At 44.5% G+C, this 20,720-nt stretch overlaps 1 protein-coding gene across 2 annotated transcripts in view; it reads right to left on the minus strand.

Annotated features, from left to right (window-relative positions):
* Window positions 1-7,541: 7,541 nt before the first annotated feature.
* Window positions 7,542-20,720, minus strand: part of HTR2C (5-hydroxytryptamine receptor 2C) — a 40,093-nt gene continuing 26,914 nt past the window's right edge. Inside the window, exons 2-3 of one of the 2 annotated variants that reach the window (XM_030967677.1) lie at window positions 19,312-19,512; window positions 7,698-8,565 (exon numbers count right to left, since the gene is read on the minus strand). In XM_030967677.1, coding sequence (XP_030823537.1) covers window positions 7,733-8,565; window positions 19,312-19,512 — 1,034 coding nt within the window. In that variant the 3' untranslated portion in view covers window positions 7,698-7,732. Of the gene's footprint in view, window positions 8,566-19,311; window positions 19,513-20,720 lie in introns of both variants that reach the window. The other variant, XM_030967678.1, reaches the window with a different exon arrangement.

A 20,720-nucleotide genomic window follows, 5' to 3' on the forward strand; every position in this document is an offset into this window, starting at 1 on the left:
TGGATGCTTCTGAGAATGCAAACGAAATATTGCTTCACAGAACTTGGGGCTGGCCCAGGGCTGGGAACATTCAGCCTTTGCCATGCCTTGACTTCATGCTGTCCTGCGTGCGGGAGTTGCACTGACTTGGCACGGCCTCTCCTGCCTTCCTCCAAAACTGGAGCATTTTTCGTGGCTTTGCTAGGACTTGGAAGGGCCATAGCCCAAAAATAGCGTTCTCTCTTTGGGATGTTTGTTCCTCCCACACTCTGGGAGGTGTCTCTGGGGCAGTGCTGCTGTGCAGATGGCTGGCTTGGTGCCTGAGCTCTGCCAAACCAGAGGATGAAGACAAATGGGCTGACCTGGGCCCTCCTGCTGTGCCTGTGGGATAAATCCCTGTGTGAATGCAAGAGCTGAGCCCTCAATAAACATTTCAGTTCCTGTTACTGCAGCCTCACCAGGAAATACTGTCCGAATGGGAATACCCCACTTGTTGGAAGCCTGCTTCTAATTCCTACTTTATTTCCACCCTTTCTGTATATCAATGCCTTCCTCTAGCTTAAATAGCTCCTCTCTCTCCCCTTATCTCCTGATGGAGAGCTTTTTTTACCCATCTTTGGCTGCTAGGAGGAAAAAGCCAAGGTTTCTGCTCCCTTGTCATAAGAGGCCCTCCCTGGCCTTGTGTCCCCACACGGTGCTACCACCAGGGCTGTGGCTCAGGCCCAATACACAGTCCCACCTATTCTCTAAACAAACACAGCAACTGCCTACAGACCAACAGGGAAGAACCACGTTCATTTACCCTCAAGGGGTAAAGGAAATCCACCAGTCCTGCCCCTGGTGTGCTGCACAGTCAGAGCTCGTCCCTGCACTTTGCTGAAGGCCAGCACAGCACAGCCTGGGCAGGATCTGAGCAGCTTTCTCCTCAGAACACCCAGGGAAGGTACAAGAGAGAACAAATGCTCACTTGAGGGTTGTCCCACCCATGCTCCAGCCTTGTGGCTGTGATGCCTCAGGTTTTAGCTTTTATATTTTTCAGATTCTGTGCTGCTTTAGTGTGTGGTCTGGGCTTCATATCAGGGGATGGTGAGCTCTCTTCAGAGTAGGGAGACAAAACAATTCCTTCTCTAGCTGGGGACCAAGGACAAATGATCCAAATCTCTGGCCCAAGAGCACAAACAACATGGACTGAAGAGAGAAAACCAAGAAGGTTTTATTGGTTCCTAACCTAAATCTATAATTGGACAATTAACACCAATATGGAAATGGACCAGAGCTGATAAAAGTGAGAGACCCTGTGACCAGTCATCCATTTTGTGACCATTTTGGGTCCATCTTGGGTATAGCCCTGGCTGGGCTCTTGCAATGCCCAAGGTGGATCCATTGAGGCCTTTTAATAAATCCCTACTTTATTCTTACTGTGGCCAGTCTCTATTCTAGGTCAGCCTTCACAAGGCATCAGCTGTGCTGCAAAAAGAAAAGGTGGGGAGCACTAATTTGCCATGGCTTCACAGGAGAGGCACTGAGATGTGAGGAGATATGGAGGGACATGAACCACCGGTGCCTGCAGGGCAGGAACCCCCAACATCCCTGAGATCTCTGCTGGGCAATTGCTCTTACCTGTTGCTGTGGGCAGTGTCATGATGTTTGGGAAGGCTCCATAGGAGAGGCACTGAAATCTTCCTCCCCAAATGTCACAGAAGAGCTGTTCTAGCTGTCAGTCAGGGAAAAGGACCCTGATTAAAATCTTCGGTGTCTTTGATGAGCATCCATCTCTGGCTCCCACCTGTCCTTCTGCAGGAGGAGACACCAACATCAGCATCACACACAGATGTAAAGCTCTTTCAAATTTTAACAAATGTAACCAGGCAGTGGTCTTGCAGGCACTAGTTTTCAGATTTTTTTTTGTGTGTGTATCTGAAATTTTAATCACTCAAAATGCCACAATTGGATCCCATTAATCATATACATTGGATAATCTGGCTGTATTTTAATTAAACATTAATTTATCCAATTTATACAATTCAAGCACAGGAAAATTCAGAACAGCAGATTTAACATGCCCCTTTGTGGTGCTGCATGATTCATTTTTCAAGTCACCTAAGTGTTGGTACCAACTAAAGTCACAAAGCAGCTACCATTGTCCCAGGAAACTGCTGAGGAAATTGCATTTATCTGCAATCTCCAAAAGGAGATCTTTGGGTTTTGGGGAAGCAGAACATAAGACAACATTAATGAGATGTAATACAGAGGAAGGGTTGCTCCAGAGTCTCAATTTTCCACAATAATTTGTCACCCATTGCCTGCTGTGAGCAGTCTGTACAATTCTCTGGTTGTCACCACCCCAGAGCCACCAGAGTTATTTGGCCCTTGTCACCAGTAGACACTTCCCCACTTGCCAGGCCCCCATGGGCTCGTGCAACCTTTTGTGTGGTTGGGAAGGGTGGAGTGAATCCTGGGGGGGCTTGGGACACGCTGTGCTGCTCCTGAGACAAAAACCCTCCTGGAGGGACCATGTGGGGGAGCTGCCCAGAGCAGAAACCCTGCTGCTGCCACACTCCCTGCACTGTACCCACACACCCTCCTGCTGTCAGCACAACCTGGCATTTAGGACAGTCTTAAGCAATTTTTTTCAGTGTGTAGCTCATGCGCTTGACTTCATTAAAGACGTTCTGGTGCGGTTCTTTAATCAGGAGTGTGTGCCTTGTTGCATTGATTGTCTGCAGCGTACAGATCTAAAATCCCTCACCTGAAGCCTCTCCATCTCCATGTTGTTATGGGGTTGCAGCATCCCTGCACAGCTGAGAGGGAATGGCACATCCCATGGATGTTTTCTGACAGCTTGAGCACAGGTTTCAGTGTGTGCAAAAGCAAACAAGCAGAAGACCTGAGACTTACATAAAAACAGAGAGGAGAGAAAAACAGGGGGAGAGACATAACAGATAATAAAAACTTCACAGTTAAAAATGAAAAAAAAACAAAAGCATTTTTTTGGATGGATGCACCCCCACAAACTGCATTATCACTGGAACAGCCCCCATGTGACAATCACACCAGCAGGTATATTTGATCTCCCCATCACAGGTTTCCTCCCCAGCTTTTCAGATACTCCCATTTTTTCGAGGGAAGAATAAAGTGTGATGACATCTGTGGCTCTCTGGGGTCTCTGGGATGTGTGCACACATCCGTCTAGCTCTGTCCTTCTGCTTCACCTCCACAAGGCTTGGTGCTCTTTTGTGTGCCTTTTCCTAGGAAAAAGCCTCTGATGCCTTCTCCGCCCCTGAAATGGAGACAAAGCCAAGTGCAGTTGCTGTCATGTAGCTGTCCTAATGATGCTGTGACACAGGGAGGAAAGCCATCCAAGAGACATCTGCTCCTTTATCACATGATGGGCTCTGCTTTTGGAATGCACAATTTGTCTGCCACAGTATCACACACCCCTCAGCAGCTCAAAGTGAAATGGTGTTTCTGAAGGGCTGATTGTGGTTTGCTTTTCTTAATTAAAAAACATATTTCTTCTCTGGAATTTGTGTCTCTCCATGACTCCAACACCTTAGATGATGACTGGGAAGAGCACCAGGCACCCTCCACACCAGTGATGAAACTCTTCACAGGGCTGTCCAGAAGAAAGGCTCTAAGCATTGACAGGAGTGTCTCTGCAGAGAAAACAGCAAGAACCACACTGTTCACAGTGCTTACTCACACATCACCTCACATTTACATCTCTGAATTATCACTCAGATGAAAACTATTGAAGACTCACAGTTCTTCAGACAATAAAGAGCTGTGCTGAGTGGGATGCCTTAGGACTCCTCAGCACTGGCTCTGAACCTTGTCACCTCCCAAATGCCACAGCCTCTGGGTAGCTGCTCTTATCTTAGCAAGCACAGGATGGGAGGAGCTGTCCTTCTCCTCAAAGCACAGTCTGTGAGTCACACATGGGTCCCCAAAGCCACCACAGCTGATCCAATGGTTCCCCCCCAGACCTGGCTGTGTGGGGCAGCATGGAACAAATGCAGATGAGCAGCTCGGGTCTGGAAGCCAGGCTGCCCAGCCACAGGGTTTGTGCCTGAACCCCACAGCCAGCCTTGCTTCTGACCCTGGGCAGGGAAGACTGCAAGCCCCTAGAGCTCAGGAGGATGCCAGCTCTGACCAGGGCTGTCCCCAGAGCAGATTGCCCAGTTCCAAGGGGATGGTGTGTTTGCTGGGGCACAGCCCCTGTGTGTGTGCTGTCCCATGGGCAGCCTGCCTGCACAGCTCCATCTGGTTTGGGAAACAAAGCAGCCAGCACATCTCAGCCTCCAACCATTTCCAAGGAATGATCTTCACTTCTTCAGTCCAAATTAAAGCAAAACACTGCCACGGACACTATTTGTAAGACAAAACCATACCTGAGCTGGGATTTGAGGACTCACACAAAGCTTCCAGCAGGTGTTCCCACAAGGCAGCCCCAGGCAGGGCTTCTGGAGGCACCACCACAGTTAATGGTTACATCTCAGGAGAAGCAAAGGAGCTGTGGGAACAACCTGACTTTGGTTAAGTTTCAGAAAATTAAATCAGTTCTTCACATTCACATAGTTTAAAAAATTGTGAATTTTAACAGTTGTTCCTGAAAGGGAGCAATTTGAAGAGGGAGAATAGTCTATCACTGCTTTCACATTTAACAAGTTTTGGGGTTGGGAGTGTTGGGACATCTGCTGGCACTAATTCCTGATTAAGCAGCTGTGGGCCATACTTCAAGTATAGATCCTTATCCTCCTTTATGTTGTTGGTTTGGTTTTTTGGACAGGACATATTTTAACATATTTTAGGACATATTTTAACAGATGGGGACAGATGAAAGAGAGGGCATGTTCACTTATTTATTTTCTGATAGATCATGAAAAAAATAAATAATGAAGAATGATTAAACCAACAAACTTTCTTTAATAAATAATAGCAGCATCACAAAACCCTGATGTGAATGACCCAAAGAAAGTTGGGTAGGTGACAGTTTTTAACCATTCAGAGAAATGTTCTCCCCTGCTGGCTGGGAGGAACGCAGGCGCTGTAAGGCAGTCAGTCCCCTTGGCTCTTCATACAGACAAGAGATGGACATCAGAACAGGTCCAGCTGAGGTTGGCATATTTACAGTTCTGGCGCTGAATTTTTTTTAAAAACAGTTATAAAAATTCTGAAAATTCTCTGTTCAATTCTCATTATTTACATCCAAATATAGCAGGTTCCCTTTTTGCCCATACAACAGAACTGGCAAGGGTGAGACATGAAGGCTCCCATGCGAAGACAATGCCTGTGTGAACACTTACACTGAGCTCCAGCTGGAAAATGAGCTATTCACACAACTTACACATGTGCTAGAAGCTACTGTAATTCAACTTATTGCTAAATGCTTTCAAAGTCTGTGGTTGGTTCTGAAAGATATATATATATGTGTGTATATATATAAGTACAAACTCACACGTGTGTATATATATATATACACACACATATACATGCTTGGAAGAGATGTGCTATAAATTCACCCAAAGGGGAAAAAAATTAAATGCACTGTGATTTTTCTGATTTTTCTGTACTTTTTGAGATAATAAAATCTGACTCAAGGTAAAGAGCAGTTGCTGAAGATGCAACTGTGTCTCTGGCTAGTGTTTTTCCTGCTGATTACTTGACCTTTTTGGAGAGGCAAGTGGATTCCCAAGCATTCAAGCCCATGGTGGTATCTGCAGGCTGGCACACCTCTGCTGTCTTCTGCAAGCAGTGAGCTGCACTCTGCACTGGGATACCTCATCTGCCTGCAGGGAAGTACTACGGATTTATCCCAGGAGGGGATGAGGGAGAAAAGATGATCAACTTCAGTGCATCATTCTGGGATCAACCCAGCAGCAGATACAACCCAAATGTTGTGTTTTAGTAGTGGCCTCAGCAAGGTTGTAGCTGCACACAGCCATGCAACAGCACGTCAAGCACTGGCAGAATTTTCCAGTTCTTCCACAAGTTAGTTTTAATGGAATGAACACAGGAAGCTGAGAGTACAAACAATTCATGTAAATAAAATGTGATTTATCCATGCCTAGTGTAAGCTTCTGTGTTCTGACAATTATCTTAGCCAGAGGCCGTCAGTGATGCTAAATGCATCCATGTTAGATGGGCACTGCAGCATCTGTGTGTAGTTAATGAAGATATAAAAACCTTATGGGTGATATCTGGCATTAGACAATACTCCACATAAGGAAATCTGCATGAGAGGCATCACCCCAGAGGCACAGTGCCAGAAAGACACAGTGCCTTGGAGGGTTTGTGTACACAGGAATGCAGAGGAAAATTAATTCAAATTATACATGGTGTGTATTAAAAAGACATTACTTAAAATACATTCAATCCCAATGTGGATGCTTTCATTAAAGATGTAAGTGGTGTTCATATGATATACTCTAATTTACTTTGGGAGTAAAATGGAATAAATCAAATTTTAAAGTTACTCCAGATTCATACTCCATGCAGACTAACTCCAGGTCTGCTTCCCTGCTGTCCCTGGTCATCATTTGCTTTAGAACAGTGTCACCAGCAAATGATTCCAGTCACATGCTCTGTTCAGCTCTGCCCAGCCCCTCCTGAGACAGGAGCAGGGGCCCTCTCTTACTCCTCTCTCCAGCACTCCCCAGGCAGGCACATCCTGCTGCTCATAGCCTGACCAGCACCACACACAGAGAACCTTCTGCTCCGTGCCCAAAGCACTGTTCTGTCACCAGCACTGGGATGGAAAATAAAAGCAAATGCCAAACCAGCTAAAGAATATCTAGATGTGAGGAGTGAGAAGAGCAGAGATTTGGGCTCTTCCAAAGGCAGAGTGTTCTTCTTCAGACAGGCCAAAGCCCCTGGTCCTCCAGCAATCTGTGAAGGCAGAGCCGGCCACACAGCCTGCTCCAGCCCAGAGCTGATGGCTATCTGCAAGACCAGAGGAGGGCTTTTAATGAATCCTAGGCCTTCCATTTACTGGATGTTTGAACTAGATAGCTGGGGATCACTCTGCTTCTCACACTTCTTCTCCAGCCCAAGTGATCCCAGCCAGGACTGCAAAACCATATTCCCTGCCTTTCTTAGGGGAGCCAGAGCCTCCTGAGGGATGGAAAGAAAACAGCAGGATTGGAGAGGGAGCCAGAATCTAACAAAGGTCCCTTGAAGTGCAAGATGGACCCAGCATGGCAGAAGCCACTACACATAACAGGACATGTCTGGCCAGGTGCCTGCACGGCCACTACGCTGTTTTGATGTCTCTCTGCCAGGTTTCTGTAAAGTCTTTACACGGCACAAATAGGGGTGAGGATTTAAAGTATATATTTACTGTCAACTTGAAAAAGAAAGTTATACTGACCAAGTCTAATAGCAAGTATTTGATATATAACTATTAACGTGCCATTCTGGACTCCAGCAAATTCCACCTGAGATAAATATTCAGCATTTTTGTTCATGCACTGGAAGAAGAATTCAAACATTTTGTCCATGACATATGCAAAGTAACTAATAGTTCTGATCTAGTATTAACAGTAAATATAGAACCTTAAACTTCACTGCAGTATATTAATATATATTATTTTAAGTACTGGACTGGAAAGACAATTCTTTTTTTCTCTTTAAAAAAAACCAAAAGCTTTGTTCAGAATGCAATATTTACATAGTCCTTTGACCGACACTTACATTTTTACACAATATATTTTGGCTACAGATACCCCGTAGCAAAGGTCTGTGAGAGTCACTTTTACACACAGCTCACTCGCTCACTTACAACATTACAGCTGTTTATGGAGAGCTCTGAAGTCCCTGGTTGCATCTCAAGGCCCTCCTCAGCTTCATCCAGTTCCATGCTATTGAACTCGTTGCCATTTCTGTAACTGGTTAAAGTCAGGTCTTTCCCATACAAAGCTGTTGAGGCCACGTTCAGACACTGGTTCTGCCTCAGGGCTGATTTTTTGCCAGGCCTGTACTGGCAGCGGATGTAGTTGGAGAAAGCCCTGCGGTAGGTTTTGTTGAAGAGGGTGTACACCAGGGGATTGACCCCGGAGCACACGTACCCCACCCAAACAAACACGTCCAGGAGCTCACTCAACAGGTCTTTGTCGCAGGCTTCCTTGCAAAGGACAGACATGACGTTAGTGATGAAAAACGGGCACCACATGATGAGGAACAGAAAGAAGACGATGCCCAGGACCTTGGAGGCTCTTCGCTCGTTGTTGATGGACTGCATCGTTCCTTTCCGAAACAGCACCGCCTCCTTATTGACAGGGGAGTTCAAGTGGGAGGCCCCCTCGTGATTGTGAAGCATTGAAATGTTCTCTGTGTTGTTTTCCTTCTTGAGGCAGTTCACGCTGCTCCTCCTCTGCTTGGGCACCTCTCCACACATGAACACCGTGGCCTGTCTCTGCAGCACCTGGACAGTCAGGCAATACGTGATCACCATGATGATGAGGGGGATGAAGAAAGCCATGAAGGATCCAATGAGGACGAAGTTCTCGTCGTTCAGGACGCAGGTCCCGTTTACAAACACCCGGGAGTCATCCTGCAAACCAATGACTGGAATAGGCATGGATATCCCTAGGAAAATGAAACCAAAAAGGAGACTGTTACCCTTGGAGACAGGGCTCCAAAGAGGCAGCAGAGACAATGCAGGTCCTGCACGCATTCAGCCCACTGCCTAAAGCTGCTTGGAAGAGAAGTTACTGCTTCCAGGTGAAAGGGAAAGCATCCAACAACATCCAGCACAGCTCCAGGGTTAGAACACCCTCCTCCAGGAACAGCAGAAGCTTTGCTGTGCTCCACAGCTGACTCAGTGAATGCAGGCTAACTCCTACTTTTCCAGCATTAATTGGAATTTGTGGGTGTAGGAAAGGCAGTCACCACTCTGCTGTGTTCCAGCTGACCTCTCCATACCCACCAGTTTGAGGGGGGTAGTTTGAAATCACTGTCATAGGGTAGAAAGGAGCAAATTTTAAAGAGAAAAATTTTCAAATTATGAAAGTGCTACAGCTATGAAGATTCAAGAGCAAGACTCTTACAGTGATTAAAATAATCCTGAAAGAAAAATAGCCACTTTTGCCATGGCATCACAGACACATGGAAGCAAAGTTCTGGATCTCAGGAGAGTTGTACACAATCTCAGTGCAAACAGAAAGTGGTCTCTGCAAGACATCACTCAAATATTTTTCACGTGTACTGAGATCCAAACTTCATCCCTTGATCTGTGAAGCTCAGTCCCACATCAAGACAGACCCAAAACCTTCCAGAAGCAACAACATATTTTGGAATGCCATAACCCATGTGCACAGGAAAACATAACAGAGCTAGTTAAAGCATCATGGGTTCATCTAGTCCTGTCTCGTGTCTTTGGCAAGTACCAGAAGTTTAGGGCCATGGTACAAAATGGGTACAAAATGGGGCAGCTGTAAGCATTATACCTTAGAGAATTCCAAAGTAAGAATTTGCATCCAGATCTCATTTTTAAAATAACCTTTGAGAGATTTATCTTCATGATAAATCTTATGAATCCTTCATCTCATTTCTAACTCCACAATACTCAGTGGCATTCAGTTCCTCAACCTCTCTGTTTTTCATCTGAACCAAGTGCTTCTTGCTCATTTAAATTTGCTGCCTGATAATTTCCTTTGGCTCCCCTCAGTATGTCTACTGTGAGAAACAGTGAATAATCACTATCTGGTCACCTTTTCCACCTTCTTAATGATTTTATAGACCTGTTATCATCTCTCTTGTCTGACATCTCTTTTGGAGCTGAAGAATGCTATTCTATTCACTCTCTCTCCTAATGCCACACTCATTCTATGCCTTTGAATATCTCTCTTTATTTCTCTTTAAGTTCTTTTTTGTCCTTTTAAAGAAACAAAAAAGCCCCTGCACATCCGAGCAGCTAGAGAGCAACACAGTGAATTCTGTGCTCCCCTCTGGGCACCTGGCTGCCATGGAGCACCACTCCTCAGTGGACTGTGTGTCTGTGGCTGGCCATGCCCTCCTTGAGCTCCTCCACCTGAGAAATAACAACATTGAGGCCACTGTTGTGTCTGAATTGATTTTTTTTTGAGTTGCTGTGAACATCACAGGTTCAAAAAGCTAATCCTGTGGGACTCTCAATTTCTTAACAGGAAGAATTACATGCTTAAAAGATTAACCAGGGCATTTTTACTACTCCAGCTAAGTGTTTTTCAGGATTCTGGGGAATTCATCTGCAATTTGTCATTACCAGAAAATTACCATTTGGCAGTAATCAAGTGAAGGAATTTCTTCTGAAAATTAAGGATGATAAATGCCTTCTGTGACTGTAGCATGTGTTTTCTTAGCTTAGTACTAGTTCCAGGATTTGCTCTTCCTTCCCTCTACATGCCAATGCTCATGAGTTCACCTTTGGCAAGGCAGCTGCCTCCTTTCTGATAAGTTAGCTGTTATCTTGCTTGTGCCAATTCCCTGCCACTGCAATAACCATCACCTCATAAACCCATCATTAAAGCCATCATCCTAATGCCTTGGCTCCATCAAAACACAGACATTTGGGAAATGGTGGAAGTTAGACTGAGCACTCTCTAGAAAGAAGAAGAAATCTAAATTAGGTCCATGGCATTACACTGGGGTTATATTTGCATGTATAATTTTATGCTTTAGTGCCCTCTGTAACACCTAACCTTTGAAATGAAACTCCAAAATGAATGAAAGTTCATTCATGAAGTAGTCATTATTTAAGTTGGTGTTATTGCTTTAGCCAAGGGAAATGAGATGAGGTTTTGGGAGATCTTCACACATAAACTGACATTTATGTGACACACATAAGGTACATTTGGGAAGAATAACGTAGTTCTGGGATATGATGGATAAACAAATCAAGGGCACTGATGGCAGCCTAAAACTCTGCATGAGCATGAGATAGCTCAGCATTAATGACAGGAGATGAGGGGGCAGCTGCTGGAAAAGTGGAAAAATGGAAAAGTATCTCTCACCTCTCACACAAGAAAGTGAGATTTCAAACTGAGAATGCACAGAAGAAAGACAGCACTAAGCCTTTATTTGCACTTTCTTCCAGTCTGGTAAAATCCCATCATTAAGAGCAGTAGGAAGAAAGATGCCCTCAGATAAACTGGCCACATGCTTTGATTCAGCTGTGAGCTGGATTCAGCACTGCTCAGGGGGCAGCACTACCCTCATCTCTAAGGCCTTCCTTCACCTCACACCTCTCCTTTGAAACTTGTCTTTAATATATGATTTATCACCAACCCACTGCACAATTGAGTCTGAAAGGGAACCAATTCTGTACACACCTTGGGTAACAAGGACTGACTCACAGTGAGAAGTGTGAAAGGTCTCAGACACCTCAGAGGGGCTTCCTTCATGAGGGATTACTGCAAATCACTGCTGCCACCATCCCAAATGCACTAAAACCTGCTTGCAGACACAGCTCACAGCCTGGCCCAGTTTCAGCAGGGGTGCCTTGATCACGCCGAGCATTCCCAGGGCTCCTGGCTGTGGATGAACATGGATACCTGCCTGACTTGAGTTCTGCTCTTTGAACAAGTGCAGAGAAGGCATCCGGCTCCACCTGACTCAAGCAATCCACAGCACTAACAATGCAGATTTACCTGTCCATAATTTAAGAACTGAGGTGGCCAGAGAATACCAAACTCCCCACAGCAGTGCAGGAGGGTGAGTGTCAAATCAGGCAAGAGGCTCTGAAGCTGCCTGCTGTCCACAGCCTTTTGTCAGCACAGCCCTCTGAGCCCGAGTGCAGAGCATTTCCTGAGCTTCTCCCTGACACACTCTTCATCAGCAAACATCAGGCTGACGTAGTGAGCTGAAGTCTCCAGCCTCAGAGGCATTTTCCAGTTGTGTCAAATAACCCTTTCTAACTAAGGTGGCAGCAAATTCACCAAGAGAGGCAGTGCTGCTCCAAAAACTTGCAAGGTTGAAGTGCTGCATATCACAGTGCTCCTCAGAGCAAACCTGGTCCCGTTGTTTGAAGTCTGAGCAGTGCCTGGCACAGCTGGGTTTGCCCCACCAAGAAGAGACAACCAGCCACTACCAGCCAGTAAGCCAAGAACCAGGTCCCTGCTCTGGGCACCCTCCTGCCAGGCAGCAGCTTGAGCAGGACGTCCCTTTACACCACAGCAGAGAAGGTGAATGTGATTTTTTTTTCCCTCCTTTAACTTTTTTGACAGAGCAGCAGGAAGCCACAGAGAGAAGGATCCTCTGGGTTATAAATCCAGTTACAAGTGTTGTCCTAACTGCTGCCTGTCAGCTTTAAAGATGTCCTTAAACCAGTAGAAATGTTCACCAAATGGGCCTGAGAGGATCTGTGGGCACAGAGTAACAGATGCTCTTCACAGATTTTAAATTAATAAAACAAAACCCAAATGACTACAAATACAGATTTATTAAATATTTACTAGAGAAAAAGTTGGCTAGAAAGTCCAAATTTGTATTCACAGATACTTTGACTTAAATGAAAAACAATATAATTTTTGTGTTTAATATCTTGTCTTCTTCAGTGAAAGCCCAGGAGCCTGACAGAGATTACAGAGATTACTGAATAGCTGTGTCTTTGATGGTTGTATCCACTAAAAAAGGCAGGAATTTTCACTCTTCTACAAGAACACATTTTCTCCAAGGACAACTACCTAACTAAAGAAAACAGAGGCACATGGGTTTTCTCTGACTTTCCATGTGTGGAATTCTCAGGGCTGAATACAAGAGTGGTCACATTTTGCTGCAGCTACAGGAGCTTGGGAGGGCCAGGCACCACCTCTCCTGAGGTCAGCATTGAATGCAAAGTCTGCTGTGTCCATGGGAAGAGCTCTGCTGCTGCAGGTGGCTCTGGACCTCACTGCCACTCTCCAGACATTTACAGACAATTGAAAAGGAAAAAACAGAGAGAAAGCTGTGTGCCAAACAAGTCTGTGGCTGCCACAAATACACCAGTGTAAAACAAGAACATTGCTGAACACTACGTGTTAATCCATCTTTAACCTCATATTTAAACAAACATAAGTGAAAATAAACCTCATATTTAAACTAAAGCAAATCTGTTTGGTTTCTTAACTGTCTCACAAAGTTCCTGCACATTTCTATCATTCAGACAGTGAGAAGCAAACCCCACCAGCCAGCAGCCTCCTGCACTGTGCAGGAAAAGACACTGGGTTTAGAAACCAAAGCTCTTCAGAGGAAAATTGAAGAATGTTGGCTTCTGAAGTGCTCAAAATCACTAAAATTCCATATTGTCCCCATATTTCAGCAGACTAACTGCAGTGCCTTTCATGTACTAATATTGCAACAATGCCCCTTCAGGGCTGGATTAGCTCTAGTTTTATCTGACCATTCCAATAAAACAATTGTGCCAGCTTTCTATTGGTTGAAAGCCAAAGATAAAAGGGGGATGAACTTTGAAGGATCTCCCTGCCCACAGCAAGCACAACTGCAAACAGATGAAAGCCATTAGTGACTGTGCCTGGATGAGCTGCTGACCTTTACTCAAACCTTGGGAGGGCACTGAGCAACCTGAGCCAGATGGAAAACCAGCAAACAACAGTATAAGACAGAAGAAATAAATTACTTTCCCACCTGCCCTTCTATTTTGCTAAATTACTTCTGTTGGTTTGCACAGTTTCTAACTGTGCATTTGAAGGATCCTGCTCACACCAGAGCTGCTGCCAGGGCTGGGCTGTCCCAGGCAGTCCTGGACTGATGCTCAGGAGCAGAACCTCAGACACAAACATCAGCATCCCCCTCGCTCATGGGAACAGACCTGGTGGGATGGTCAGTCTAATTTCTGTCCAAATTCTTCACACACTGTCACCATCTGCTGCTGTCCCAGGCAAAACCTTTCACTGACATCCAGTGACAAGGTCAAACCAATCCAAGCACCCTGAAACCACCTGGAATCCCAAGGTACTTTTCTTGCTATGAATTCAGCTTGTTATCAGCCAAGATGTTCTTCCTCACCTTGATAACTCTTGGTACTGTGCTGGGGAGATCAATGACCCTCTTGGGAATCATGGAACAAGCACTCAATCAAAAAAAAGTCTACAGATAAAATAACTTTGTAGACAACTCAAACAACTGGGAAACAGGCAGATGGCACCTTAGTGTCATAAAGCAAATATTTCTGTCTCATCCAGGACCAGAAGGCAGGTCTGAAAAAGTTTTATGAGCAGAAACCAGCTCTACTGCTCCAGAAGAGGCAACTTGCAGCCCAGCTTGCATTGCTAATGCCACCTCTGCACTCTGGTGAGGCAAACAAAAGTTATCAGATCAGCACCACCACAGCACCTCTGCCTACAGACCAACCAACTACAATCCCCATGCTCTCAAGAGAAGAATTTTAGTCAAACATACCCTTTCAGACATTCAGTGTCAAATATAAAAAGGCAAAAAAAAAATTTAAATACATTCACACAGCATATTTTAAATCTCCCAGATGTGGAGAGATATTAAGCTCCTTTAGGCTTTACTAGTATGCAACCATTTTTCCCAGCAATATATGTGGTTGCTGTCCTTCTGTTAAGGCAGTGCTCATAGTCAGGAATGTGTATGTTTTTCCAGGAGATGGAGGGTGATTGTCTAACCTCTGCTTTGCCAGTAACAGTGGTTCCAGCACTGCTTCCTTGTGTCCAAGTGATGAGCCACAGAGCCTGCCTGCTTAGTGGGAAAGGTTTGAGCAAAACCCCAAATGAACACATTTTGACCTTCCACATGCTGTCTTCATCAGCAGTGGTTTTGCCCTTTTTTCCATGAAATCTGTCTAGAGGTTTGTGCTAACCTGAAGCCTGCAAAGAAATTCCTGGGGTTTTGGTCTTGTCCCAAAGCATGATCTCCCAGGAGCAGCTCCAGCCCAGCACAGAGCAAAGGGTGCCAGGAGCAAACACATCCCACCAGCACAGGAGCCATGGAAATGCCTTGCATGGAAAAGCTCCTGACTCCAGAGACACTGATGGGCAGAAATGCAAACCAGAACCCTGCACGTGCTCTGGAACTGTGACCTCAGGGAGCTCTGAGAGCTGTTCCAGGCCCCCTTTGTCCCCATGCACCACCTGTCCCCAGCACATCCCCCTGCCCTGGGAGAGCACAATTCCTTTTGGATCAGTGGTGCCAGGCACACAATCCAGGCACATTCCTCTGGCTGAGGATTGTCTCCAGTGAGAGAGGGGAAGGCTCAGCTGGTACCTGGAGGCTCTTGAAGGACATCACTAGAGCAGCTTGCTAGCATGAGGCTGCTCAGCCCCTGAGAGAGACAAACAGGGCAGAAACAAAAAGCTGTAAGTTCACTTAGTCTGAGATGAGTGTGTACTGATCCTCACAGCACACATTTATACTTTTCATATTCTTCCATATTTCTATAAATAGTTCTCCTCAGTAAAACAACGAAGCACTATGAAAGTTAAATGGGGATTTAAATTTCATTTTTAAACCTGAATGGTTTATCGTATACACAAACCTCAGGTACCTCCCTGAAATCAAAATGATAATCTCATTAATGAGTTAGAGAAAGAATGAAAATGTTTTCAAACATGCACACACACACACCCACAGACACACTCACAATTTGTGGCATCTGCCTATGACGCTGACACACAGAGCAAAATTTAAAGGATAGCCCCATCTGGGTCACTTATGAACTAAATTGAATTTACACTGCTTGTGAGGATGTGAAACTGTGAGCTGGAAAATTGGTAGCATGTGTGATTTCAGTTCTCTATAGTAAATGGCCAAACCTGAACATCCCAGGAAGCAGAGGAAAAGCCTTTCAACATATATTTGGGTCACAAGGAACTGCAAAATTAAAATGTTTCAGTTATTTTCATATCAGAAGCAATGTGTGTGTACCTCCACATCAATGAAGTGCTTTCATTCAGATTTTCAAAGGGATAATTTGTTTATTTTAATGTTACCCAATTAACACTTTCTCCTGTATGACCCGGTGTGCTCCCAGGGTTTGGCTGTTCCTCACCACTGCTGATCCCTGCATGGGGACTCCACTCACCTTCCTCCCAGCAGAGCACAGGAGGCTGGTGACATGGCCAAGTCTCCAAGTTACTGGTGAAAACTTTGAAACCACACAAAGTCTGAAATCTTGAAACAATACCAAGATTCTGCCAGCAGGCTCACACCTAAAATTGATTTTCATTTTCAATTGTGAGGATATTTCTGTTGCCTGTGTTTTAATTTCCAGCCTCACCACAGTGCTATCTACCACAAAACTAAGTTTTACAAGCCCAGCCCTTCACAGCAGCCACTTTTCCTCTAACTGAAGACGAAGATCTTGCTCAAGTTATGTTTGCTAAAGCACAGGACAATTGTCTGTGATGTACTTTAATCTGGAACAAAGAGAACTTTGGAAAAGACCTATTCACAAAGAAATTGTCAAGAGACAGGAGGACTTTGTTATGTTCCCTTACTTTAAAGCCTAATCATAAGTTTAAGCTTGTGCATGTTGTTAAATTTGTAGCTCAATGAGCAAAGAACCTCTTTTATATTTTGCTGTCAGCATTAGCACTTCAGAAAAATGGAATGCAAAAGCTACTGAATTAAGATAAATTACATGCTTTTTACTTCTTATTTTGAATTCTGATTCAGAAACTGAATTCAGGATTCTTTGCATGGAATGCATTTAAAAGTTTCTTCATCTGAAGCGGGATTTAGGAATTGCAAACTGACCATCCTGCACTTAAGTGCTGCTTTGAATTTGAAGCTTAATCACAAACAGAAATGCCCAAATTCTTTTGTGACACTTAACACCAAAGTGAGGATGAATTAATTTAACCTATTTCATCCTCCTGAAATGAGCACAGGATTTCAGCAGGCCTTTCCAGGTGACAGGTAAGGTAGTTAAGAACCAGAAACCAGCAACAATACACTTTGAGTGAGTTCTCTTTCATTTCATGCTCAGTTTTCTCCCATGTCTGCCCCATTTCTAAATTCATTTATGAAGTACAAATAGTTATGCTAAAATGAGCTAGATACATACCAAGAGTACTTCTCTTTCTCCATTTAATGCAACCTACTGCAGAAAGCCCAAGTAAAAGGGTAAGCCCCATCCTATGCACTGGGGAGGAAATCTAACAGCATTTCAGTGCCCTGAACAGACTGTCTGGGGAGAATGGATTCTGCCTGCATCTTCAAAAAAATGGATGCAAGAAAAGGCTCTCCTGGGTCAGCAGTAGCTGCATCAAAGACAACAAACTGAACATGAAGCCCAGATGTGCTGCACATGCTCCCAGCTGTGATCCTGACACAGGAGGGCACACAGGCACAGCTGCATCTGGGAGGGAAGTGCTGCCCAGGGCAGCCCCCCAAAGCTCTGTGCACCACAAAAATCCCAGAGCAACTGCTCACAGCTTCTTCCTAAAGACTTTGGGGTGCTGGGGAACAGCTGCAACAGCCATTGCCTTATGGAGGACTGACAAACCACGTGCCTTGTGGAAAAGTGCCATTCCATCTCGTTTCCAAGCTGTGCCTTGTAAGCTTCATTCTTTCACCTGTTTGAGATCCTATCCAGTGCAGAGAGGTTAAACATCTCCTGAGGAAGCTGGGTAGGGGTGAGGTGCTTGCACTGTACAGCAGCACAGTCACCTCCCTTGGAGTACAACAGAGGTCACCATGTGCCTATTTTCCATCATCATGAGCCCAATCCTCTCCAAACAGCTCCATGAACAGACTGGCCTGTGTCTTTACTGCTTGGTCAGGCACCAGATTCCCTTACCAATCTGCTGAATCAGTGAACCATGCATGAAGTAGCTACTTTATCCCTTGGAGTCAGAGTCCAAACCACAACTTGCTCCTCAAGGCACTGGTGCAGGCAGCCGCTTCAGCACTAGCCAAATTTCTAAGGATACGTCAGCAACATCTAAGGCAGCACAGGCAGAAATCTGCAAGTTAGCTCCAAAAATGGAAGCAGAACAGTTTTGTTGCCCAAGTTTTGCAATGTGATTTATACATCTCAGCCTGGGGGGGTGTCTATCAGCTCTCCCTCTGCATTCCAGTGCAACATGGAGCACAAATTCTGTGCTGACTCTGAGCTGCCTGTGCAAACCAAGCCCACATGAACTTGTCCTCATGTGACTGCTTATGTATTGAATTCAGCAGCTTTCTTTCCCATGTCAAATAGAGAGCACAGAGAATTTAAAATAATAGTAATAATAATTCCAAAAACTCTTAAATGAATTTATTAAACCAAATCCAATTTCACTGTGGATTATGTTACCTAGGGGAAATGTAGCAGGCCTGTGACACATGAAAATTTGTTTATAATAGGTATTCTTGTTACATTCATGAGGAGAGAAAGTATATTTTCCCTATTTTATCATTTTCTGGTTTTTTCTCATAGCCTTTTCCCAAGGCAAGCTTCTTCAAAATCAGTCCCTGTAGCACCCAGATATCCAGAATCATATTCCACTTCTAAAGCCAGCAAAAACTCAGGAGAAATTCAAATACCTGGAACATGCTTTTCCTTGCAGTACAGCACTGAAAGCAAAAACCACTTCATAAAATAGAAATGAAATGTTAAATCTCTGTAAGACTGCATTTTAAACAAGCACAAAAGGCAACACAGCAAATGGAAGTAGTCATAAAATTCTGCCCCTGCCTCGAATGTCTCTTTTTTAAAGCACATTTAAAGAGTTCTACAAAAAAAAAAAAAATTCTTCACATAATTCTCAGTATTACAGAGTCATTTTGCCATCATTCTGTGTTTTCTTCCCTATTTTACTGCTGCTTTATTTATTGTGCTTTATCAAAGCAATACAAACATGTCTTATGTTATGCCTACTCCTCATTTGCCAAGACTTCAAACGTGCTAGCTCAGTACCAGCAGCAGTCCAGCTGTGGCAGGGAGCAGCCCAGGCTATAAAGGCTGAGCAGGAGCAGTAAATACCTGGCTGATAGCCTGCCTCCAACCCTGTGCAGCTCCACTTAGGCCATTACCAGGCCTTGAGAGAGTTCCACTGCAGCAACCGCAGCGCAGCCGTGCACTCTGAGCTGGCCGGGCTCCCCATGCCGGGCTGTGCTAATGCTGTTTGCTGCTCTGTTTACACAGCAGTTTTACAGCACCACTTGTCCTGGTATTGCTGTCATCAGCACATTGACAGGGACACAGCACCAGTGGAGAAGTGTGGTGCTCTGAAAAAGGACTGCTCCCACCAGCTGCAAGGAAAGGCTTCCATTTCCAGTTATTCCGCTCAGGCATGCAGGCCAGGTAAATTAATTTGAGTATCTTCTTAAAAAAATAAAATCCTAAATGAAAATTGGAGTAACACTATTATTCATTCAGACACAGTCAAGAGCCACGTTGCTTACCTATGGATATGGTCCAAACTGCAGCAATTTTCATAATGGCCTTGGTGCGGGAATTGAAGCGGCTGTGCTCAATGGGATTGCGAATTGCTACGTACCGATCAAGAGAGATGGCACAGAGATGCATAATAGATGCAGTTGAAAAGAGCACATCTAGGGAAATCCATATAGGGCACAACTGTTTAGGCAAAGGCCAAGCATAATCTGAAACATAGAGAGAAAAGAAATGAAAGGAAAAAAAGGAAAGGAAGTGATCTGGGAAGCTAGGCCATCATTTCTGAGGAACCATTGGGATATTTTAGGTCTGTGACACCAGTAAGGGACACGTGCATGAGGGGTGGACAGGAAACCTCTCATGGGACTTCTCTATAGGAAGTTCCTGGCTCTGGACACTCCATAAACCCATAGCCAGTTCCCACACATCTGGTTTCTGTGACCAGTAACCAAAGGGCAGTGCCTGCAAGTGACCATTTTAGCACTGCTCCCCACTCTTAACCTTTCTTCCATATCTTTACAAAATCAAATATTACATTCCTTTATAACTCACTCATCACATTGTTTTCATGGATTGCAAAGCATTTTGTGGCATTAGCTTGACTCAAATCCTTTCTAAAACTCCCTTGATACGTCTGTCTCAGTTTCTGTCTGCTGAGGAGAAAGGTAGCAGACAGTTTTTGTGCACAGTCTAACACATAGCTAAATGACACTACTTCACCTTTTCTCCCCAGGCAGTGTGCCTTGATATCAAAGGAATACTTGCCTCCATACAGAGCTGCTGGACTGAGTGGCTGAAGTTCAAAAACTGTCTTGAAGGTAGAGTGGGGTGTTATTCTTTACAGAAACTATGTTAGCAAACAGAACAGACTCAATGGCCACATCTGACAGCAGCTGGCACACAGCTCATTTGGGTGCCTGCACTTATTAAACAGTTCACTCAGTGCTGAAGTACAGCTTGAGAATAAAAGTGACCCAGAAAGATCCTCAAAGACCACTGATACTTAAATCAAAACTCAGAGAAAATTGATTTGTGAATGATACCCCCACGTCAGTGTCCAGAATGGATTGTGTGAGATCAATAACATGTCCTGCCAAGATCTGGGCTTCTTATCAAAACAAATCAAGAGTATCTATAGCAGCTGAAAACATGAGAGACTTCATAATAATTGAATAATGAGATATTCTTGTGTCTTCATTCAGAACATGAATGTCTAAAGCAATCTTGAAGTTTACCCCAAGGATTAGAATCATCACTCTGCAGAATCAATGTTATATTAAGAATGGTGCAGCTCCATCCTACTGATCTCAAATGGAAAGGATGAAACTATTAGTCTCAGAAATCACAGTTTGAAACAAATTACCCAGCCAAGAAAGACCCAGGATACCTTCATGTAGAAACCTGAGATTAACTGAAC

This window comes from Camarhynchus parvulus, chromosome 4A (genome assembly GCF_901933205.1).
Source record: "Camarhynchus parvulus chromosome 4A, STF_HiC, whole genome shotgun sequence".
Lineage (NCBI taxonomy): Eukaryota > Metazoa > Chordata > Aves > Passeriformes > Thraupidae > Camarhynchus > Camarhynchus parvulus.